The sequence below is a fragment of the Oryx dammah genome, unplaced genomic scaffold (genome assembly GCF_014754425.2).
Source record: "Oryx dammah isolate SB20612 unplaced genomic scaffold, SCBI_Odam_1.1 HiC_scaffold_15, whole genome shotgun sequence".
In the NCBI taxonomy this organism is placed as follows: domain Eukaryota; kingdom Metazoa; phylum Chordata; class Mammalia; order Artiodactyla; family Bovidae; genus Oryx; species Oryx dammah.
This window is the reverse complement of record NW_024070199.1, coordinates 48,342,907-48,366,071: the sequence shown is the minus strand read 5'-3', so window position 1 is coordinate 48,366,071 and position 23,165 is coordinate 48,342,907. Positions and strand designations below refer to the sequence as shown.

Here is a 23,165-nt window from a genome sequence, read left to right as displayed (position 1 = left end):
GGGCCTCAGCTCTGAATCGCAGACACTGCTGCTGCCCCTGGTCCCTGGGGCCCGCTCGCTCTGCTTTCTCCCAACCTGAATCACAGGCTCAGACCAAAGGCAGCTGGTGAGAGCCCCAGGAGCCGCAGCCCTTCCCTGGCAGGAGCTGGGGCTCAGCAGGCCCCCCCTGCGGGGCCTCCGTCCTCCCCTGAGCTAAGGAAGGTCAGGCTCAGGGCTCAGGGCTTCCACCAGGCTAGGTCCCCAGCCCTCGTCCAGCCCACCTGCCTCTGGGGAGCACGGATCACCTCCCAGCCACCCGAGAGCTTGCTGCCCATGGGCAAGGCTGCAGGAGGAGCGCCAGGGAGGGGTCAGTGGGCAAGGAGGAGGACACGAGCTGCTGGGAAGGTGTGAGCATTCATGAAATGACCCCAACGGTCAGATAAAGAGATGCATGCCCCTTAGGGGAAGCTGCATGTGGCAAAAGATTTGTTTCTCAAGCAAAGGGCTTTGCAGTTTTCTGAGAGCTGCCCCACGGCGCCATCCAAAGGGGCAAGTGCACACCCAGCTGGCCGGAGCCATAAGCTGCGTCGTCACAGAGCAGCAGCAGGGCCTGAATGAGACGGGCGTCCGCCCAGGCCAAGCACAGGCTGCAGTGTTGGGGAGCCTGGTGTCTCCCCCGGGGCTGCCTCTGGGCTCCCACGTGCTGGAGGCGGCTCCAGCTGTGGTGGTCACCTCCGTGCCCATCAGGGAATGTCCAGGTGGGGCCCACGCTGGGGAGGGGAGAGCCCAGGGTGTCTGGGTCTGAGGCCACAGAGGGCACAGGAGGCCAGGAAGCAGGCTGGGGAGGGAGAGGCTGCCAGGGGCTGTCAGCGGATCTCCGAGGGGTTGGGAGGGGGGCAGGAACGGTGGAGGTGTGTTGACAGTGTCCTGCCCGGGAGGGGCCCTGCACCTCACCAGTGTCCCGGGCTGAGCTGGTGCCCAAGGCTCCTCTGTCCAGAGGTCCGCAGGCCAGAAGGAGGGTGATGGGTGCAGGGTTGGTGAGGCCCAGGGTGTGGGGGGGCGTGTGGGACGGGGTGTCACCCTAGCTCCCCACTGAGGGGCTGGACTTCCGCTGAGGTCTGGGGAGTGACTCCAGGTGTCACTGGCGAGGGAGTGAGGCCAGACTGAAGCCTGGAGGAGGCCGAGGCCGCCGCGCGGCGTGGGGCAGGGACTGTGCTGGGGGCAGCCTCTGGCCGGTGCCTGAGGAGTGGGGGCGGAGCGCTCCTGGAGTCTGGCTCAGGACTCGCCAGGCAGGCCAGGGGCCCAGGGGCTGAGTGAGGGGCCCCAAGAGCAGGGTGTGAGCCGCGGCCCGGCTGGATGGGGTCTGAGGCCTGCTCTCCCCCCAGGCCTGGTGAAGCTGGGGATCCACTGCGTCACGTGCCAGAAGGTGGCCGTCAAGATCGTCAACCGGGAGAAGCTCAGCGAGTCTGTACTGATGAAGGTGAGGAGGGCGGGCGGGGGCCCTTCCGCTGGTGACCGCGTGCGTCGGGGGCACGAAGTAAGATGCTCCAAGATACCTGGGTGGGGAGCTGGGAGCTCACGGAAGGGGACCCGGGGTGGACTGGCGGGGACGGGGCGCAACTGCGGGCCGGGGGGCGGTGGCCAGGGACCGAGCACAGCTTGGGGGCAGGGAGAACCCCCCGGGGGAGTCCCCAGTGACGGCGGCCGCCCGCAGGTGGAGCGGGAGATCGCGATCCTGAAGCTGATCGAGCACCCCCACGTCCTCAAACTGCACGACGTCTATGAAAACAAAAAATATTTGTAGGTATTGCTGGGTGCGGAGAGCGGGGCGGGGCCTCCTGGGGGCAGTGCTCCAGGGCGGGGCCTCCGGGGGGCGGGGCCTCCTGGGGGCAGTGCTTCGGGGCGGGGCCTCCGGGGGGCGGGCCTCTGGGCGCGGGGCCTCCTGGGGGCGGGGCTCCGGGGGCAGGAGCCACTCAGGCCCTTTCTCCTGACCTGTGACCCTCAGGCAGCCCCCACGTGCTCCTCACGGGCGTGGGGACCCCAGGCTGGCTGGCTGCGCTGTCGCCACGGCCTGCTATCCGGCTGCCTGAGTGTGGCTGACCTTCCGTCACCACTGAGGCCGGCGACCTCTCCCTGCGTGGCAGCCCACGCACGTGCCCCCTCCCGCGCGTGGCCTGAGCGAGCGCACCCAGGGTGGAGCCGCCCGCTCACGGGGTCTCCAAGGGGGCGTCGGCTCTGCTGCTGTCGTGGGCGTGGCTGGAGGCAAGGCCCACGTCCTCGGGACAGCGGCGGCGCGAGGGGGTGCGGGCAGGAGGTCCATCTGGCACCTATCCCGCAGGCCCGCTGTTCCAGGGGCTCCTCGGGGCCTCCAGCCCGGCCCTGACTGCGTTCTGATGCACGCAGGATGGCCAGCCCAGGTGGCTCTGTTCTGGGCAGCCCTTGGGGAGCAGGGGATCCGGCGCCCCACCAGCAGCCCCCTCCGAGTGTTTAGTGGCAGACAGTGTGACAAGCCGCCCCCATGGGGCCCCGGGAAGAACAGGGTCCCCGCACTAGAGGCCTTGGGGCTGAGGGAGGTGGGGGAAAGGGGGGGGGGGAAGGGTCCTGGGCCCCCGACACTGGTGAGCTGAGCTGCCATCAGGACCACGACGAGGGTCACAATCCATGGGTCTCCCCTCCTGTCTACATCACCCCTGTTGGCCTGGCTGGGGACCCACCTGCTCGTGTCTCGATGATGGCCTGTGAGCCTGGGGTGTGGGTGGGTGCTGGGCAGGTCTTGCCTCGTCTGCACACAGGAGACAGTCACTTGTCCTCCTGATACTTATGGGGCTGCTGGGCAGAGAGTGAGGCTCCTAGGAGGACCCCAAGATGGGCTAGAAGCAGGGAGGGGCTGGGGATCGCAGGCCAGGTGGGGGACACAGTCAAGACAGGCTGGGTGATGGGACAGGGTGCTGGGAGGACACAGGCCGGCCTGGCTGCTGCTGGGCCCAGTGCCTTCCCAGGGTGCCAGGGTGGGCCAGGAGCCTGGAGGTGGGAGCTCAGGCAGGGCCTCTGCCCCTCAGCTGGGGGCGCCGCCTGGACCTCCTCTCAGGAACAGGGCGGGCCCCGGGAACCGCCCCTCTCCCCGCTGACACCCCAGCGTTTCCCCCTTCCCTTCCTCCCCCAACTCCTCCTCGCCACAAACAGCCTGCCCCCCCTCACTGGCCCCTCCATTTTTGTAAGACCAGCTCCAGGCCCACACCCCCGTCCCTGCCTGGCCTGATCCCACCGCACGGCCCCTGTCACCTTCTCCCATCCCCAAGCCCCCTCAGACCAGCAGAACCACCTCTGCCCGGCTCCCACCGGGGATTCCTCACGGTCTGTGCTCAGCCTGAGTCCCAGCTCCCCTGAGGACCGCCGCCCACCCCACCCCAGAAACCAGCCCCTCAGACTCCAGCCCAGGGACGCTCAGCTCAGACACAGCCCCCTTCTCGGTTCAGAGGGCCATAGGGTTCCCCCCTACACCATCCAGCTGTGTTGAGCCAAGTTGGGGGCAGTCACTATCTGCCATCTGGACACCCCTCAGGCCCCTCCCCTGCCCCAGCCCTCCCCCAACCCTGCCTCACATCTTCCCAGACCAGCTGTGTCCTGCCCCAACCCATCCCTTTTGAGGTCCACCCTACTGGCCCCCGGCTCCCTTAGAGCCTGAGCATCTGACGTGTCCTCGCTCATCCAGGAGCCCAGGAAGGGACTGGAAAGACCAAACCTCAGGCTCACAAGAGGGTCAGCTACCTCGTTGCCCCCTGGTCTTGAGGCTCAGTGTGGGCCTGTTGCCTGGGCCTGCCAGGAGGGGAGTGGTGGGCGCACACCTGCTGAGGGGCAGCGGTGCCCTGGCTGGGGGCGCCCACCCAACGCCTGCCTGCCCCCTGCAGATACCTGGTGCTAGAACATGTGTCTGGTGGAGAGCTCTTTGACTACCTGGTCAAGAAGGGGAGGCTGACCCCCAAAGAGGCCCGCAAGTTCTTCCGCCAGATCATCTCTGCGCTGGACTTCTGCCACAGCCACTCCATATGGTGTGTCCCCACCCTCCAGGCACCCCGCCCCCGCCAGGCGCCCCCCGCCCCCTCCAGGCGCCCCAGTGCAATTCAGTCGCTCAGTCATGTCCGACTCTTTGTGACCCCATGGACTACAGCACGCCAGGCCTCCCTGTCCATCACCAACTCCCAGAGCTTACTCAAACTCATCCATTGAGTCGGTGATGCCATCCAACCATCTCATCCTCTGTCGCCCCCTTCTCCTCCTGCCTTCAGTCTTTCCCAGCATCAGGGCCTTTTCCAATGAGTCAACTCTACATCAGATGGCCAAAATATTGGAGCTTCAGCTTCATCATTCATCTTTCCAGTGAACTTTCAGGACTGATTTCCTTTAGGATGGGCTGGTTGGATCTCTGTGCAGGCACCCAGGCACCCTATCCCCCACCAAAGAGCCCCCATCCCTGCACGAGTGCCTCCCCTAGCTCTTGCACCCCCCCCGCCCACCCCGCCACCCCCTTCGCACTGGATCAGGCAGCATATCCTTACTGACCCCCTCGGGGCATCAGAAAGCTTTCTGCCAGGTGCCCACCCAAATCTCCTTGGTGCTTTTAGAGGTCCGGGGGCCAGGGTATCCTTGGTCTGGGGGCCCCAGGATGGTGCTGGCCCAGAGCAGGTGTGGTGGGGGAAGGGCCCAGAGCAGGTGTGAGGTGTGGTGGGGGAAGCAGGAAAGGGGAGAGACTTCAAGGATTAAAGCAGAGCATGCCCGATTGCTGGCAGTCCTGTCCGCCCCTTCCTGCCACCCTGCAGCCATCGGCCCGAGGGAGGCTTCCGATTGGCCGCTGGTGACATCAGCGGGCTGCGCTGCCATTGGCCTCCTGCTGTGAGGCGGGGTTTTAGGGGGCCCGCCGCGGTCAGCCTCAATCCCGCCTTCCTTTCAGCCACAGGGATCTGAAACCAGAAAACCTTCTACTGGACGAGAAGAATAACATCCGGATCGCAGACTTCGGCATGGCGTCGCTGCAGGTTGGCGACAGCCTGCTGGAGACCAGCTGCGGGTGAGCTGAGCCCCCAGCCAGCCTCCGGTTCTACACGGGCCAGGACGGTGGCCGCAGCCTGGTTCCATGGCTGCCCCGGCAGATGGCCCCGCGGCCTGGGCTGGAGGCAGGGGCCGGCGCCCCGTGGGGCTGCTGGGGTGGGGATACGGCGTGCCCCGTGGTCCTGCCTTTGCCCGCCGGCTCCTTGGGTCCCTGGCTCCCGGGAGCATGCAGAGACTATGAGGTTGTTGGAGAATTGGCACCAAAGCCCTGGAACCCACCCCCCCCCCCGCCGTAGGGCGTCCATGCCAGGCAGAGTCTTGAGGCATGGAGCGGGGCTCACCCTGCCCTCGGTCTCCACCTGCTGCCGTTCTGGGGTCAGCCCAGAAGTCCAGGGCGTGGGATGGCCGGGGCACGGTGCGTCTTTTGCCCTGACTTCGGCTTTTGCCTTCAGGTCGCCCCACTATGCCTGTCCGGAGGTGATCCGGGTAAGTAGCCACCCCACGCCAGCCCTTGTCCAGCCAGGGGGCCTCCCTGCCCCGGTGGTCGCAGACCTCCAAGTCGGGGCCTGGCTCCCTGTCCGAGGCGCCGCCCCCGGGGCCATTGCTTCCCGGACCTCTGTCCCCGCAAGAATTCCGGCCCTGCGCCCCCACCAACCCCAGGACTGTCCGCAGGGGGAGAAATACGACGGCCGCAAGGCAGACGTGTGGAGCTGCGGCGTGATTCTGTTCGCGCTGCTGGTGGTGAGGCTCCCCGCGCCCCGTCGGTCCACCCCCCGCCCCGGCCCCTCCCCCTTCACCCCCAATCCCCGCCCCTCCGCCCCCACACCGCGCCCCGTGGGTCCGCCAGCCCTGACCCCGCCCCGCCGGCAGGGGGCGCTGCCCTTCGACGACGACAACCTGCGGCAGCTGCTGGAGAAGGTGAAGCGCGGCGTCTTCCACATGCCGCACTTCATCCCGCCCGACTGCCAGAGCCTGCTGCGCGGCATGATCGAGGTGGACGCGGCGCGGCGCCTCACGGTGCGTGCGCCCGGCGGGCCCCCAGCGCGGATCCTCTGGACCCGCTCCGGGGCGGGGGGAGGGAGAGTCAGGGTCGGGGGGGCCCGGGGGGGGGGGGGGGGGGGAGCCAAGGTCGGGGGGGGACCAGGGTTTGGGGGCCCCCCCGCTCTGAAAGAGGCCCAGCGCGCCCCCCGTCGGGGCGGAGCGCCGCCTGCTCTCCCTGCGCTCAGCCCCCTCGCTCGGCCCGCGCCCCGCCGCCCGCTGCTCCCCGCCCTCCGCCCCGCCCTGAGCCCCGGGGGGCTCCTGCTGCCCACCTCGCAGTGCTCTACCCCTGCTTTCAGCCCCGCTCCCCCTAGCTCCCCGCCGCCTCCGGGGAGGCCTGTCCTCTCCCCCGTGGGTAGGTAGGCTCAGGGCGCTAGCCAGGCGTCTGGGATGGGCCCCCTCGGTGAGCCCGCACCGTGCCCGCGCTCTCTGCCACCCCCGGCTCCACACCTGTCTCCTCCCCCTCCACCCCCCGCCCGCTCCGTCCCAGCCGTCTGTCTAGCTCCTCGCTCAGCCTCCAGCCCCGCCCCTCCGCTCCTGCACCTTTGGCTCCCTAACGCGGCTCCGCTCCTTCCTCGTACTAACTCCCTGTTTCTCTTTCCTTGTAGCTAGAGCACATTCAGAAACACATATGGTATATGTAAGTAGCTTTTCCTGCCCTCATCGCCCGCTTTGCCTGCCTCTGTGGCCCGGGGGGCCCGCTAGGGACGGCGGGGGGAGGGCCCGGCCCAACGCAGGCCTGCCTCCAGCCTCCGGCCCCCGGCCAGTTCTCGGGGACCCTGGCCGGCCCACGCTAGGCACAGGCAGGACGCAGGAGATGTGCAGGGGCCGGGCGCAGGGAGAGCAGCAGGACTCAGGCCCAGGGCCGGGGAGCGGGCGAGGAGCCTCGGGTGCTGCCGGAGGGAGTGACCGGGCCCTGTCCCCGCAGAGGAGGCAAGAACGAGCCGGAGCCGGAGCAGCCTGTCCCTCGCAAGGTGCAGATTCGCTCCCTGCCCAGCCTGGAGGACATCGACCCCGACGTGCTGGACAGCATGCACTCGCTCGGCTGCTTCCGGGACCGCAACAAGCTGCTGCAGGACCTGCTGTCGGAGGAGTGCGTCCGGGGGCCTGCCTGGGGGCGGGGGCGCCGCCCTGCGGGTACCCCCATGCAGCCTTCCGGCGCCTCTCGTCCTCTGCAGGGAGAACCAGGAGAAGATGATCTACTTCCTCCTCCTGGACCGGAAAGAGAGGTACCCGAGCCACGAGGACGAGGACTTGCCGCCCAGGAACGAGATAGGTACGGGGTCCCGGGGCCGCCCGCGCCGCCCCTGAGGGCTGCCGGCCCTGACCCCGCTCTGCACGCAGACCCGCCCCGGAAGCGCGTGGACTCCCCGATGCTCAACCGGCATGGCAAGCGGCGGCCCGAGCGGAAGTCCATGGAGGTGCTGAGCGTGACGGACGGCGGCTCCCCTGTGCCCGCACGGCGGGCCCTGGAGATGGCCCAGCACGGCCAGAGGTGCGTGCCTCCTGCCCCGGCCAGGCGGCGCTGGACGGGGCTTGGCTCCTCTCTGCACCCCGGCCCTGGGGGCTGGGCTAAAGCTGCTGCGTGGCACTGGGCTGAGCTGTGCCTGGGGAGGTGTCGGGGTAGGGGCCTGCATGGGCTGCACTGGGCTGGGCTGGCTGGCTGAGCTGAGCTGGACTGGGCTGGACTGAGCTGGAATAAGGTGATCTGGGCTGAACTCTGGGCCGGAGCAGACTGGGCTGGGTTGGGCTGAGAGGGGCAGGGCTTTGCTTGGTTGGCTTGGGTCAGGCTGGGTTGGGTGAGGCCATCCTGGACAGAGCTGGGCTGGAGTGGATTAGACTGGACAGGGCTGGGCGGAGGTCAGCTGTGTTCAGAGCCGCAGCCCAGGAGGCTTAACCCTGATTGATGCTGAGCCCGTGTTTGGGTCAGCTGTGGCCAGGCAGAGGTCAGGGATATGGAATCTTGGTGTGGGAGGTCTGGGCCCCCCTGAGAAGGGGCGGGCATTGGGGCCCTGCAGAGCCTCTGCTGTTCCCGGGATGCTGGGCGAGACCAAGCCTCCCTGCCCAGGCAGGGCCTTCAGCCCTCAGAGACCCCGGGGCGGAGGCTCCGCGGGAGGTGTCAGCTGGGCGCTCGGTGCTGGGGCCAGCCGGGCCTCTGAGGAACTGCAGGCTGTGGGCCACCATCAGGATTAAACGGGTCACCGACCCACTGGCCACGGCCCCCACCCTCGGTGGTCCCAGCCCCCACCCCCTGGGGTCCCAGCCTCTGGGGCCCTCTCCAGGTCTGCCAGCCACCGTGGTCCACTGCCCGCGGGTCCTGCCCTGGGGTGGGGGGCGGGGAGGAGCAGGAGGAAGGTCCTGCTTGTCGGGGCGCCTCTCCTGGAGGCGCCGTCCTTCCCAAGCCTTGCACTGGCTTCTGGCTCCACAGCTGCGGGCAGGCTGGGGGCTCGCCAGCCTCCCCCCACCCCGCACACCCCACCTTTGGCCGTCCTGGCTTCCGCTCTGCCTTTCAGGCCCGCGTGCCTCAGGGGCGGCGGGGGGGCTGGGGCGGGGTCAGGGGTCAGCCATCCCAGGGGTCACTCACTGGAAAGCCGACCCTCCTCGCCCTCTGCACTTCCTGCTCCATCTCAGAGGCTGCTCCTCCCTGGCTTGGCCCCTTGTCGAGGTGACAGGCCACACCCCTGGGGCGGCGCCAGGTGTCCCACCCCCACCCCTCCACCCCCCCACCCCCCAGGCCGCTCTGCCCATCAGGCCGCCGGCTGTGCTGCCCCTGCCCGACCGGCCCTCCTGTGCGCCTGGCCTCAGCCGGCGGGCTGTGCCCAGCTCGGAGGTGTGGAGGGCCGGCCCCCTGGGCCACCTGGCAGGGCCGCGGCAGTAATTCTGTTTTCTCACTTTGTTCCCGCTGTAGTAAAGCAATGTTCAGTAAAAGCCTGGATATCGCTGAAGCCCACCCCCAATTCAGCAAAGAAGACAGGTATACACCCTGCCCCCCCATCCCCCGCCCCAGCCCCACAGACAGCGGCGGGCCTGGGGGCAGGGCTGGGCCTCGGGTGGCCTCCCCCATCTGGTGAGGGAGACTTCCCGTGAGCCGGGGCGAGGGCCGGTCAGCTGAGGCTGACGCCCAGGAGGAGGAACGCGGCCCCCCAGGAGCGCCTGGAGACCCGGGCTCTGCCCGCCCCGGGCCCTGGGGTGCCCTCGGCTGTGGTCAGTGGGCCTCTGGGCCTGTTCAGCTCCCCTTCCCCGCTCCACACTGGCCTGTGTCCGGGGGCCGCCCGGCTGTCCACACGGACCAGAGTGGAGGTGGTCGCCCTGGGCGCTGCAGGCTCCCCAGGAAGGGGCAGGGGCTGTGCGGGTCCCAGGAGGCCCTGCACGCCGCCCAGCCCTCCAGGCCCCCTGCACCCCGCCTGCAGGGCCTGCTGCTCCGCAGCGCCCATGGCCGGGCCTCGCTTGGCCCGGGGCCCCCCCGACTCCCCCTCCGTGTCCCCTCCCATCCCGGCTGCTCTGCGCTGGCGTGTCCTTCCCGCAACTCAGCTTCCAGGGTTAGACAGCAGGGTGTGGAAGCGGCCCCGTCAGTCTGCTGCTGCTTCTCTGCTTCCTTCGTGCCGAGCGGCAAGCTCGCAGCTGCTGCCCCTGCCGGCCGTGGTGCAGGGTAGGCCCCCGCTGGGACCACCAGCCCGCACTCCGTTCTCATGTCTGAGGGCTTCGGGCCCTGCCCGGCAGATGCAAGCGGACTGGGCTGGGGCTGCTGAGGGCAAGGCGCCGGCTCTGTGGTTGTGTCAGATGGGGTGGGGGTCAGAGGTTCGTCGCCGTTGGGCTCCAGCCCATGGGTGCCGGGGGCCTGGCCAGCGGGGGCCCGGCTCCTCCCCGAGGCCCAGGAGCTGGCCGCGGCGTGGGCAGTGTGGCCGGGCGGGCGGTGTGGCTGCCCTTCACGCTGTTCTGTCCTCTTCTCTCCTGTGGCTGCCTCGACCCCTCCGGTTTCCTTCCTCTAAGGATGGCCGGTGCCGGCGCCCAGGGGTGAGCGGCGTCTCCTTTCCCTCGAGGCCACGTGGGTGGTGGAGCAAGGCCCTGCAGGCCCAGCCCCGCCCCGAGAGGTGTCCGGTTCCTGCCCCAAGGGGGCAGCGGCCGCAGTGGTCTCCACCGGGCAAGCTGGCCAGTGACCTCTCTGCGGCCGTGCCCAGGCCAGGTGGACAGAGTCCACGTCCCTGCTGACGGCCGTCACAGGAGCTGTGCGAGCAGGATGGGGGGGGCGGCTCTGAGCCATACGGGTGGGCCGTGGGCATGGAGGGGCTAGGCTGGTGCCCAGGCGCCAGGGGTGAGGCACTCGGTGGAGTGCAGGACTCTGGGTCTGCGACGGCTCAGCCTGGAAGTTCAGCTGGGCTCGGGTCAGTGGGTGTGTGGAGAGGGGCCCCCCAGGAGCCTTGCCTCCCCCGTCCCTCTGCTCACCAGGCTCAAGAGCCTTGCTGAGGGTCCCTCTCTGCCCTCTGGGCCTGGGGCTTTGGGCCTTGGACATGAGGCAGCTTTTGCACGGGGTGGGAAGAGGAGTCCCCAGGCCGCCGGCTGCACCACGGGGCTCCAATGGCCCCCAGGGGCCCGGGCCCTCCTGGGCCTGGTGCGAAGCAGGGGGGACGGCAGGCCCACCCACCCTGGGCACTGCCAGGCCTGCGCTGGGCCGGGGCCACTGCGGGGCTCTCTGCGGGCCCACTCCACGGGGGAGGCGCCAGGAGCCCCCTGTCTGAGCCGCCCTGCGCGCCTGTGTTCCCAGGTCCAGGTCCATCAGCGGCGCCTCCTCGGGCCTGTCCACCAGCCCGCTCAGCAGCCCCCGGGTGAGTGACCCCGCCCCCCCAGGGCGCCCCCCAGGGCGGAGGGCGGCCGGGCGGACCCCACCCCACCTGCTGCTATGGGGGCTCTGGGGGCTCTGGCTGCTCTCGCTAACGGCACGTTTTCTGTTTTGTTCCCTCGTGTGTCGTTTCCTTTTGTGGCGAACGCTCCCCCCACCCGCCTGTGCCCCTTCCTGCCTTGGGGTCCTCCTGGCGTTGTGTGTACTTGCGGGGGCGGGGCATGCGGGGGGCGGGGCATGCGCTGGGCTCTGGGGGCCCCCTGCTCTCCCCTGCGGCTCCCGCCTGTCCTGTAGCCTATTAGAAAGTTCATCCTGCCTCCCCCGCCCCCCGAGCTCCCCTTTGTGGCCTGCCCCCCGGCCACCTCCGCGGAGCCTGAAGCTTGCCGGAGCGCCTCCCGGCCCGGACACCTCCTCCCTCCACAGGCCGCCCCGCGGCCCAACCCCAAGACCCAGACCTTGCCGAGCAAGGCCAAGCTGACCGACAAGCCGCTGCAGGGCACCAAGTCCAACCCACTCCCGGCAGGCACCCAGGCCCAGCCCCTTGTCCCAGGGGGCCTCAGCCCTCAGCCGGCCCTGCCCCCGGGCCCACCCGCCCTGCCGTCGCCTGCCCGGCTCCCACCCCCTGGGACTGAACCGAACACCAAATCTGTCCCCATCATACAGGTGACCCCTCACCCCTCTCCGAGGGGCAGTCCCCTCCCTACCCCCAAGGGGACGCCTGTGCACACGCCTAAGGAGAGCCCGGCCGGCACGCCTAACCCCACGCCGCCATCCAGCCCCAGCGTGGGAGGGGTGCCCTGGAGGACGCGTCTCAACTCCATCAAGAACAGCTTCCTGGGGTCGCCCCGCTTCCACCGCCGGAAACTGCAAGGTGAGAGTGGCCAGGCGCAGCAGAGGGGCTGGGGGGCGCCAGCTAGGGAGAGGGGGCAGGGGGGCGGAGCTTGGGAGAGCAGGGGGGCGGAGCTCGGGAGAGGGGGCGGGGGCGGAGCTTGGGAGAAGGGCGGGGGCGGAGCTCTGGAGAAGGGGGGCGGGGGCGGAGCTCGGGAGAAGGGGGGCGGGGGCGGAGCTCGGGAGAGCGAGCGGGGTCGTGGGCGGGAGCTGGGGAGGGGGTGGCCAGGGGGAGCTCGGGAGAGCAGGTGGCTGGCTCCCTGGCCAGCAGGGTACACCAGCCACACCGTGTCAACGGGCAGGGCTTGGGGGGTGTGGCCACCTCCCCAGCAGGGCCCTTCGGAGGCCAGAAAAGGCAAAGCCTGGTTTCAGCACCTGGAGGCCGGACAGCTCACTGTGCATGCGGCCCCGCTGGGGGTGGGGCGGGGCGGTCACCGTACTCTCTGCCTGTTCTTCCCCATGCAGTTCCGACGCCCGAGGAGATGTCCAACCTGACCCCGGAGTCGTCCCCAGAGTAAGTGGCTCTGCTCAAGCTCGAGTGTGCGCTGCTGGCTCCTTCCCGCTGCCTGGACGTGGAGTGTGTGGGCATCCGGGATGGACCCTGGGTGTCAGGCCGGGGTCACTAGGGTGCTGGGGCCACCTGCGACTTCACCTTGAGTGCCAGGGTGGGTGCGAGGCCGGGGCAGCGATGCGGCCTTGCCCAGGTCTGCTCCGAAGCTGCAGCTCAGGGGGCGGGTCACGTGGGTGGCAGGGACGGAACAGCCGCGCCTCAGAGTGACCGTCGGCTCCTGCTGTGAGCCATGGGCTCCACACGGGGAAGCTGGCGGGCCCCGAGCGCCTGGCCAGCTGTGAGGCGCCTGTAAGAAGGGCCTCCGCCCACCGTCCCACGAGAGGCGGAAGCGCAGCCTTGAGGCAACAGGCAGGCAGTGCTGCGCTGGACATCTGGACACAAATCCCCGTGTCTGGGGCCCAGACCCCCGAGAGGCCCCAGCTTCTTCTCCCTTCAGTGTGTGAACGAGATCTGGGGGGTGGCCGTGGGCAGGCTCGCCGTGACCTCACTGCAGGAGAAGCTCTGTTACCAGAGCGTCGAGACCCCGTGTAGGCCCGTGGACATAGCGCCGGGGTGGAGCTAGAGGGCTGCCAGCCCCAGGTGCAGGGCCTCGGGGTCTCTGGGACCCCCCGTTGGTGTCCCTTCGGTCAGGATTTCCTGCCGTCATCAGAAGCTCTGGCAACCACGTTTGTAACTTAGTTGTTAGGTTTTCTAGAAAAGCTTAAAAAAAAAAAGCCTACCCAGATCAGCAGACAGCACCGCGCAGGCGGCCCGCAGCCTCGCGCCCACTCTCGAGTCCTGGAGGCCTGGTCCCTCCACAAGGACCCTGGCTGGCACCTGCCCCCCACCCAGTGGGTGTGGCTGATGGAGGAGCCGACGGGTCGCCCTAGGGCAGGGGCGTCCCCGGCACCCGCTCCTCGTGAGGTCGTGGTCGCCGGCCCGGAGACGTTCCCTCCACATGGCTGCAGCCTGGGTCCGTTGTGTGTGCGTGGCGTTCACACCCGGCCTGCACGACGGCCCAGACTCTCAGTTCCTCGGGCGGACACCAGGCTGGCGCCTCATCTCGGGCCGCAAGCTCTGTCTCTTCCGGGAGGCCCAGCCTTTGCTCTCAGCACCTTCCCCCAGCGGGTGAGGCTCAGAGTCCGCGTCAGCACGAGTAAGAGCTGCTATCAGACAACAGGCCTTCACCGGCAGGCCCAGCCAGGCCCAGACTGAACCGCACAGGCCTTCCCAGCCTCTCAGGCTGCTGTCAGACCCGATGCCAAGCACACAGCTGAGCGCTCCTGTGACTCAGTGTCTTCACTGAGGGAGGCGGGGCGCTGGCCCCCACCGCGGGCTCCAGAGGCGCCTCCTGGCCCTTTTCTGAACTTCAGGCCCGCGGAGCTCTGGATGTGACGAGGGCTGCAGAGCCAGCAGGGTGTGCGGAAGGAGGCGAAGGCAGCCAGCGATCGCCGGGGGCTGGGAAGGGCAGGTCCCGTGTCTCTGCCTTGGAGGCCATGCCCGGAGGCCGGCTCCGGCCCCACGAGTGGACACGGCCTCTGTGGGCAGGCTGCCTGCCGCCCACAGTGTTGAGGGCCACAGCGTTGCCACGGGCCCCAGAGCCAGCTCCGGAAACGGGCAAGAGAAAGGGGAGACGCACAGGAGAGTGCCCTGCAAGTTGAAGACCTAGCCTGGCACCTGCAGGGCATCAGGCCCTACCACTCACGCTGCCAGTGCCGCCCGAGCAATACTGGCCTCGGCAGGCCCCCTGCTTGCGGAGCCCTGGCCCTGTCCACAGCTGAGCTCCTGGCATCGGGCAGGCGCTCCTGCCAAAGCTTGTCCATCACCCGGCCTCTGGGTCAGGCCCTGCTCTACAGTGTTGGTCAGTGACAGTCATCTCAAGGCCCATCCAGGGCTCCGTCCACCTCCAGGTTCAGCTGGTCACCAGCAGGATTCAGGTTCCTGGCCACACAAGCCTCCCCATCCCGTCTGTCTGTCCCCACTGCGTCTAACTGTGTCCAGTTTGTCCACATGACGTGGAGGCTCCTAGCCAGGGGGAGGCCAGCCTTTCAGAGCCTGATCTCAGGGGAGAGGCCCGCCGCCCTCCTGCTCAGAAGCAAGTCCCAGCCTCGTCCACCGTGGGAGGGGCCTGCATGGGTTGAATACAGGAGGCAGGACGTGTGCGCTGAGGGGGCGGCCCAGCCCAGATGGGGGCCTCGGACGTGGCAGAGGGACAGAGGACGATGGGCAGGGCAGGCTGGGTGCCCGTGAGGTGCGGGCTCTCGTGCAAGAGGGTGCTGCTGCCCTGGGTCCCTGGGGTGGCCCCTGCCCTGCTCCATGCAGCAGCTGGGCCCCCGGGGGTCTGAGCGAGATCCATTTTCCAGGAGTAATCTGGGCGGGGAGGTGGGCACCAGTCCCCCGGTCTCAGAGGGCGGGCAGGTGGCATTCGGGACCCAGCTCCCATCCCTGCCCCCCTCCCCGGGCAGACCTGCACAGGGTTCCCCGCCCTCCCCACCCACACAGCCCTGATGGGCACCTCTCCCTGGGAACTGCAGGGAGGCCACTCTGTAAGTCACCCCCAAACAGCGGCATAACGCAAGGCTGGGGTCGGGGGGTGCTCAAGGGCAGGGTGCTCCCCACTCTCCCCACCTCCCCTCCTCCCTTACTGATGGGGTCTCAGCAGATGCTGCCCACACCCAGGTGGGAGGGGGTAGCTGCGGGACCACTGTGAAGGCTGCGGGGCCCGGGACGGGGCTGGTCATGGGTCAGGATGGAGGGACGATTAGGGCGGGAAGTTGGTCAGGATAGTGGAGTCAAGATGGGGTCAGGATGGGGGGTCAGAGCTGTGGGGTCACGGTCACCATGATGGGGTCAAGGCACAGGCTGTGGGGTGACGGTCAGGATGGGGTCAGCAGTCAGGGTCAGGATTGGGGGGGTCAGAGCTGTGGGGTCATGGTCACCGTGATGATATCAAGGCAGGGGCTATGGGGTGAGGGTCACGATAATGGGGTCAGAGGTCAGGGTCAGGATGGGGGGTCAGGGCTGTGGGGTCACAGTCATGGCTGGGATAGGGGTCAGGGTCAGGATGGGGTCAGGGCTGTGGGGTCACAGTCACTGTGATGGGGTCAAGGCAGGAGCTGTGGGGTGAGGGTCAGGATAATGGGGTCAGAGGTCAGAGTCAGGATGGTGGGGGTCAGGGCTGTGGGCTGAGGGTCAGGATGATGGGGTCCGAGGTCAGGTCAGGATGGTGGGGGTCAGGGCTGTGGCTGAGGGTCAGGATGCTGGGCCAGGGAATGGGCCCAGTTAGGACAGCGAGCTGCCCGCAGCCCGGGAGTGCGGACAGGCCAGCACTCGGCTCGGCTGTTGTGCCCTGAGCTGATCAGCTGTCCGCCCGCCCTCAGGCTCGCCAAGAAGTCCTGGTTCGGGAACTTCATCAGCCTAGAGAAGGAGGAGCAGGTCTTCCTGGTCATCAAGGACAAGCCGCTGAGCTCCATCAAAGCTGACATCGTCCACGCCTTCCTGTCGGTGAGCCTCTTGCCGCGAGGTCCCTGACCCCGGGACCCTGGCCTGGGCAGGGCCAGGGGGGCAGGAGATGGGTGTCCCCTGGGGCAAGCCCAGGCTGGGTGTGGGGGTGCCTCCAGGGACCCCCTCACTAAGGTGGGGTGATGCACAGCTGCTCTGAGGAGGGGCCTGAGGCCTCGCCATGGGGCGGTGGGCTCTGCAGGTCTGGGGGATTCACCTGGGGCCTCAAGACTGTCCCCGGGAGCCTGGCGCCCTGTCCTGTGTGCCCGCTGCCCGCCTCTTGCAGCCCCGCGCCCCTCCGTGCAGAGGCTGCTCGGCCCGGCCAGAGCCGCAGGCCCGCGTCCAGCAGAGTGAGGCCTCGACCCCGGGGGGCGCGGCCCCTACATGCGGCCCTGGCTCTGGCCCCACCTCTCCCCTCCCTCCGCCGGACCCTGCTTTCTGCCCCGTGTCAGGGTCCACCTGCCTGAGGAGGAGACCCCCTGCCGCTGGGGTCTGGGGGCCAGGGGGCGGGCGGCCCCACGGGGGAGGCCTCACTCACGCCGCCTGCGTCCACAGATTCCCAGCCTCAGCCACAGCGTCATCTCCCAGACGAGCTTCCGGGCGGAGTACAAGGCGACGGGGGGCCCGGCCGTGTTCCAGAAGCCGGTCAAGTTCCAGGTGGACATCACGTACACGGAGGGCGGGGCCGCGCAGAAGGAGAATGGCATCTACTCGGTCACGTTCACGCTCCTCTCAGGTGAGCCGCTGGGGAGGCCTGGGGCCACGCCCCGGGGGTGGGGCTGGAGCGCCGGGGTCCCCGCTGGCTCTGCCCCTCACCCGCCCTGTCTCCCCAAGGCCCGAGCCGCCGCTTCAAGAGGGTCGTGGAGACCATTCAGGCCCAGCTGCTGAGCACACACGAGCAGCCCTCTGCCCAGCACTTGTCAGGTGAGGGAGGGGCCTGGCCCGGCGGCCCGAGGGCTGGGGACGGGGTGTGGCCCCTCTGCCAGCCGCCTGGCCCGCGGCCATGCGCCCCCAGGGAGCAGGGCGCTCCCGCACAGTGGCGTCTCTGCACACCAGGGAGGTAGGGCTGCACGCCACACTGAAAGGCGCCTCTTGTCCACTGTAGAACCCCCCCCGCCAGCTCCAGGACTAAGCTGGGGTGCTGGGCTTAAGGGCCAGAAGGTGGCCACCAGCTACGAGAGTAGCCTCTGACGCTGGCAGGTAAGGTGTCCGGCCCCACCGCCGGGGCAGGGAGGGGGCTGTGGGCAGGTCCTCTGCGAGAGCCAGGCTGGCCCAAGGAGGGCGCTCTGCGCCCACCCACACATCCAGCGGCTGCCTCCCGGCCCTGGACAGGCCACGCGGGCCCAGCACCCAGCTGAGCAGCTGGACACGGGGCAGCCCGGCCCCTGGCCAGTGAGGGCAGGCTCCTCCGGAGTGACCGGGGTCCTGCTGGGGCCCTGAGCCCTTGGGGTCCCCCACACAGCATTCTCCAGGGCGGGGGGTGGTACCCACTCTTGTATCCACTCTGGCTGATGTGAGGGGCTGTCCGCCACCCACCCTCCCCTAGACGGGCAGGACAGGGGGGCCTGAGGTCCAAGCGAAGCAGGGGTCTCCCCGTGGGCCTAGAGGGAGCCACACAGGCTGGCGTTGCCCAGGCCTGCAGCGCTGGAGGCCCAGCAGCCTGAGGGTCAGCACGGCTGGGCCCTGGTGGGGAGGGGGCTGTGGCCGCGCGGGTGCGGGTGAGCCCTGGGACTCGTGCATGAACGGTGAGCAGCGTGTCAGGGAGGGTGTGCGGCGCGGGTTCGCAGCGGGAGATGCCAGCTGACCGAGAGGCCCGTGTGAGGCCTGGGGAGCGCAGGGTCCAGCCCAGAGCCCCCCTTTCAGGGCCCCCGTGGCCAACCGTTTGTGCTTCTGTGTGGGATCCTAGAGGCCGAGTGGCCCTCGTCCATCCCGCCCTGCCGTGCTCATCCCATCGTCTGTGTTCCACCTTCTCCCCCTTGTCACATGTGCCCCTCTGGTGGGGGGGCTGGGGCTGGAGGGCTCTGACCCACGGAGGGGGCCCACTGCCCCGGCTGTGGGAGCTGGCTGGCCTGGGGGCTGTGCCTTTAATTCCCCCATCTCAGAGGAGGCAGCGCTCCCAGGGGGAGGCTGAAGCTGAGTCAGGACAGCTTGTCCAGGGAAGCGAGCAGGGGGCCTGGCGCACTGCCTGGAGGACAGGGACATGGGCCTTCTTTGTTCCTGGCCAGGCAGAGTCCTGCCCTAGGGGGCCCCACTCCTGCGCCAGCTTGGGTCTGAACTGCCTCCCTGGAGACTGCTGGGTGCCAGCTCTGGGCCAAGCCCGTCTGCCCTGCCTTCCTTCAGGGAGCCCTGGACCTGGGGAGCCCAGGCTGGGACCCCAGCCCCTCCTCCAGGGGTCGGCCCTTACTGGGTCCCTTCCTCTTGTCCTGTTTGTCCCGAGAGCTCGTTCCTAGAGCCGCTGGATGTGGGGAGGGGACAGAAGCTGGGGTCCCTCTGGGGCATGAGGCTGAGACCTGGTAGCCACTCCAGCAGGGCCCCATGCAGCCCAAGGAGGGGCTCTTAGAGGGCCTGGCTGCCTTCCCCAACCCCAGCCCACCCGGCCCGGCCCAGCAGCGGGTGGAGAGGGTTGGGAAGAGGGTGCCTCCCTGAGTCTGGGGTGAAGGGGAGCCTTGTAGCCACCGGGTCAAAGAGTGAGTGGTAGGCTGAGGACCCAAAGGTGGCCCGCACAGATCCCAGCCAGAGGCCTGGACCTCTTAGCTTCGAAGCGCGTGCCCTGGACCCAGAGTCAGAGGGGAGGGAGGGCCAGGCATGACCCCCCAGTGCCCAGGAGAGGGGTCCCGCTCTCCGCTGCCCTCTGCCGAGCCCTGCCCCGCCCCCGCGGGCGCCTCCTCGCTGAGCCCCGCACTCCCTGTTCTGGCGCCTCTCTGAGCACAGGCCCTCTGAGCGCAGGCCCTCTTGGCTCCATCCTTTGGCCACAGCCCCGCCCACCCTTGATCACAACCACGCCCACTTCCTAGGCCCCGCCCCTCCCAGGGCCCCGCCCCCTCCCAGGACCCGGCCCGAGGCTGCCCCCCAGCTCGAGGTCTGAGCTGGAAGCTGTGTTCACACGTCTCCCCTCCTCTCTCCGTTCTGTGCTCCAGACACCACTAACTGTATGGAAATGATGACGGGGAGGCTTTCCAAATGTGGTAAGAACCCCTCACGCGCACCGGGGCCCCCCAGCCTGTCACCCCATTGCTCACCCCTGCACCCCCTGCAGCCTGCTCTGGTGGGTGCTGCCCCTACCCCTGGCTGTCCTGGGGTCCCTGTGTGCCTGAGGAGCCCGGACACGCACACGGGGCCGCGCTTGCCCCCAAGGCGCCCGGCTGTGCCCAGCCCCCAGTCTCTGCCACCAGCTACCTCCCTCATTCAGTCCCCAGAGCGGCCGCAAGCCCGGCCCAAGATCAAGGCAGGCCAGGGAGGGACTCCAAGGCTCAGAGCAGGAAGGGGCACCTCGGCCCCAAGGCCAGCAAGGCTCCCAGCTGCGGGCTCTGGCCCGAGGTCAGGGGCCCCCCAGGCCCTGGGCTGCAGGCTCGGGTCAGGCCCTCTGCCGGCGGCGGGGGCAGAGCAGGGCAGCTGCTGTTCCGTCATCAGAGCAGAGATGGGGGTCCTGCCTGCTCTTGCCCGGGTGGAGGCCTGGCTTAGGAGGAGGGGCTGAGGTGCCCTGGGGCCAGGAGCACAGGGCCCCCAGTGGGCTGGGCCCCCACGGCTGCCCCTTCCTTTTCCCTCGGGATGGTCTCTCTGGGACCCCCACTTTGGCTGTCTGCCCCAGCCCTCACCACACCCAAGCTCCATGCCTGTCCACCGATCCATCCGTCTGTCTGTCCGCTGCTGACCTCTGTGTCCACGCTGTGCCACCCAGGCTGGCCGGGGGCGGGGCTCCAGGCCTCCCAGGAGGAGTGTGACGGGCACACTGGCTCGGGCCTCCATTCCCTGGGTCCTGCCCGGCCCTGGCCTTCCCACCGCTGAGGACTCAGGGTGATGGGAGGCCTGGCGGAGGAGGAGGGTCCCTGCCGGCCTGGGCCCCAGCCTGCTGCCCAGAGGCCTCGAGCCCCCCGGCCGCCAGCCCCGCTTGCTGCCGCGGCCCCGCGCGCCCGCCCTCGTGGGCCCCTGGTTCATTCGTCTGTTGTTCTCTCTCTTCCCTCCCTCCCTCCCTCCCTCCTTTTCTCTCTTTTCTTTTTTTCTTTTGTCTTCTGTTCTGTGCACCCAGGCAGCCCATTGAGTAACTTCTTTGACGTAATTAAACAACTTTTTTCAGACGAGAAGAATGGGCAGGCGGCCCAGGCCCCCAGCACGCCCGCCAAGCGGAGTGCCCACAGCCCACTCGGGGACTCCGCGGCCGCTGGCCCCGGCCCTGGAGGGGACGCCGAGTACCCAGCGGGCAAGGACGCGGCCAGGACGGGGCTGCCCGCCGCCCGCCGGGAGCAGCCTTAGACAGACACATAGCCCCCGCCCCTTGTGCGGCCCGCCGCCCGCCCGCCCGCCTGGGGTGGACCCAGGGCCACAGTCCGTCTAGACTGTCGTGAAGCCGGGGAGGAGAGGAAAGGGGGCCCCGGGGTTCGCAGCCCAGGCCAGGCCGACCGGGCCCGCTCTCTCTCTCTCTCTCGCTGTGTCTCTCTCTCTGCCTGTCTCTGACAACGCCACTGTCTCCACTCTGATACCAGGAATTATCCCGAAAAGTTAACATGTCACCTCCACGAGGCCGCCCTCTGTGCTCTCCGCCGGACTCCGGCTGACCGAAGGCAGCTGCCGCAGACCCGCCCTCTCTCCTCCTGCCGCCCGCCCGCCCGCCCGCCTGCCTGCGCGGCAGCTCTGCCCAGTTTCAGCTCCGCATGGCCATGGGGAGGAGGACCCAGGCCCCCCGACTGGACGCGCGCTGACTAGCGCCCTTGGTGGGTCCAGCCGGCCTCCGGGGAGCGCCCGAGGGGGCGAACAGTCGTCTGGCCCAGCCGCCTCGGCCTCTCCCCTGCCCGCGCCTCCCCCACCCCGCCGCTCCTCGTCCTCGTCCATGCACCTCAGCGCCGCCCACCTGACCCGCCGCGTCCCACCCCCAGCTCCCTGGGGGCCGCAGGTGGAAAGAGACCCAGGGCCCAGCGTGCCCGCCGCCCCGAGGCTGGCCGAGATCAGTATTATTTATTTGCTGTTTTAACTTATTGAGTTTCTTCTCTGTTCAGGGAAGGGGCAGCAGCAGCGCCATCCTGCCGTCTGTCCGTCCGTCTGTGTGTGTGTGTGTGTGTGTGTGTGTGTGTGTGTATGTGTGTGTCGGGCAGGGTGGGGTCTGGGCCGAGGTGCCCCATGGACAGAGCCGTTGGGGTGCTGGGGGCAGCCGGCCGGTGCAGCGCCGGCAAGCTACTGTAAACTTTAAAGAATTCCTGCAAGATATTTTTATAAACTTTTTTTCTTGGTTGTTTTTGGAGAAGGGTGTTGGGGGGTGCGGGCCGCGGGGCAGGGCTAGACTTGGAGTTCGGTTCTTTCTATACACACACATATAAATATATTTAGAGAATGGCGTGGTTCGCTCTGTCCCAGGTTCGGTCTGAGGAGACGTGACTCCATCCTGGGGGGCCGGGCCGGGGCCCATCTTGGTTTTGTGTCCGAGTGTGGGGCCTGGGGAAGGCCTGAGTTGGGCCCCCTACACATAACACGCTAGACAGCAGAGGCATCGCAGGCTTTTTTTTTTTTTTTTTACTAAAATGACAAAAAGTTTAAAAAAAAGAAAAACCAAGGACAAAGAGAAAGGCAGCGAGTCCCTGCATCCGGAGGGCCGCGGCGGCAGGCGGGGTTGCATGCCCTGACCGCCGCAAGTCCACCTCACGTCCGCCTGCCTGCTCGCCCGTCGTGGATACATTTTAATGCTTCTGTTCCATTGAGCCCGCCCCAGGCTGGGATCTCAGTACCTAACAAAACACGACACACCTATAACAGCAAAAGCCACGCGGTCCCCGTGGGAGGGGCTTCTCCAGAGGCGAGGACCGGAAAGCAATACCTCCCGTCAGCCTTCCTCTTTTGTACTCGGACACGCAGACGTCACGGAAGCGGACGCGCCCCACCCCGTGTACCCCCGTCAAATAACTGTGAGCAACTGAGTTCCGAACAATAAATTCCTTCCGTAAAGTCACCCACGCCAGTCTCCGTGCGGGCGGGCGGGACGTGGGACGGCGCGACGTCTGCCCGGCCGGCGGGGGCGGGGCCGGGCGGGCCGCGGACGCCGGTTCGGCTCGCTGCTGGGCACGGGCACCGGGCGAGGGCGCCCCCGCCCGGCCACTGCGGCTCTGCTGCCTCCCCGAGACCAGCACCCCGAGGCCGCACCCGGGCCCTTCCGGGAAGATGACCTTCCTTTCCAGCTCTCCTGCGGGAAGAGGCAGAGGGGCGTGTGGCCCAGCCCTGGCGTGACGGGCCGAGGCGGGTGGGCAGCCCTGGGACAGCGGGCTGGCAGGGCAGCGTGGTCCCCGCCAGGGATGGACCCCCCGCCCCCGCCCCGTCGCTGCAACGCCAACGACAGGCCAGCCTCCCTAGGGCCGCGGGCCACCCAGCCCCACGTCTCGAGGGCAGCACCCGGGAGTCACCAAGGGGCCGTAAGGAGGGACGCAGAGCAGCCCCTGACCGGGGCCCCCAGCGGGGAGCCCGAGGCCCGCGGAGCTGCCTCCCCGCGTGTGGAGGGGACTCTGCACCCGGCCGACCGCACCAGCACAGTGCGACCGGCCTGGGGGCTGGGCGGCCCTCTCGCCCGTGGAGGGGGCGGCGCCATCCCTGGCCCGCAGCCGCCCGACCGGCCCTGGGGCGGGCAGATCCGGCCTAGGGTTCACGCGCTCCCCTCTCGGCCCTCGCGCTGGAGGCGCTGGGCTTCCTGGGCGTAGCTCTGAGCTTGGGGGCTCCGCTGCAGCGGCGCGGGCCCCGGACTCACGAGGGTCTGCGGCCGGGGGGCGACGCTGGAAACCGCCCCACCGCTGAAGAGGTCGGCGCCCAGAGGCCGCTCTGGGCCCAGGTTCTGCTGTGGTCCCTGCACTGCGTGGTGTCCCGTTCACTTCAGCTTAAGAACCAGGTGGAGGGAGGGGGTTTGCTTGCTACATCCTGGCAAGGCGCGTGGCCGACCGGCTCTTCAGCGGCCGCCAGAGAGGTTCTCTTGACGCCACGGTTCTGCGAGTCTTCACTGAAAGCAGCTGACTCGCCACAGGCCCGCCTGAGCTCTCCCTTGGCCCTCTTAGAGTCTGCGCTCTGACGAGTCGGCCTCAGTGGGCACGACTGGCATCCCCCAAAGAGGACACCGCAGTCAACACCAGCGACCCTCAG

The 23,165-nt window shown here is 68.7% G+C and overlaps 1 protein-coding gene across 5 annotated transcripts; it reads left to right on the top strand.

Annotated features, from left to right (window-relative positions):
• Positions 1–1,367: 1,367 nt before the first annotated feature.
• On the top strand, positions 1,368–21,993 carry BRSK2 (BR serine/threonine kinase 2). 5 transcript variants are annotated; one of them, XR_005723609.1, is made up of 21 exons: positions 1,374–1,459; positions 1,694–1,779; positions 3,888–4,028; positions 4,928–5,044; positions 5,478–5,511; positions 5,698–5,766; positions 5,896–6,042; positions 6,672–6,703; positions 6,992–7,156; positions 7,242–7,339; positions 7,408–7,558; positions 8,972–9,037; positions 10,826–10,886; positions 11,564–11,771; positions 12,254–12,302; positions 15,719–15,842; positions 16,395–16,575; positions 16,674–16,763; positions 16,945–17,039; positions 18,977–19,024; positions 20,134–20,175. XR_005723609.1 is itself a non-coding variant. In XM_040255404.1 (20 exons), the coding sequence occupies exons 1-19, from the start codon at positions 1,454–1,456 to the stop codon at positions 17,028–17,030; spliced, it is 1,911 nt and encodes a 636-aa protein (XP_040111338.1). In that variant the 5' UTR covers positions 1,374–1,453; the 3' UTR covers positions 17,031–17,039; positions 20,540–21,993. The 5 variants fall into 5 exon arrangements, 3 of the variants coding, with proteins under 3 accessions (XP_040111335.1, XP_040111338.1, XP_040111336.1); XR_005723610.1 differs by lacking the exon at positions 20,134–20,175 and adding an exon at positions 20,086–20,129; XM_040255404.1 differs by lacking the exons at positions 18,977–19,024; positions 20,134–20,175 and adding an exon at positions 20,540–21,993.
• Positions 21,994–23,165: the final 1,172 nt, after the last annotated feature.

What these genes read in the sequence shown, in the direction of transcription:
- BRSK2 (XM_040255401.1), top strand. Translation starts at nt 1,761, where the DNA reads ATGAAAACAAAAAATATTTGTAG. An exon ending in ACGCGGCGCGGCGCCTCACG is followed by an intron (nt 6,043 to 6,671) that starts GTGCGTGCGCCC and finishes CTTTCCTTGTAG; the next exon opens with CTAGAGCACATTCAGAAACA. An exon ending in CACGTTCACGCTCCTCTCAG is followed by an intron (nt 16,576 to 16,673) that starts GTGAGCCGCTGG and finishes TGTCTCCCCAAG; the next exon opens with GCCCGAGCCGCCGCTTCAAG.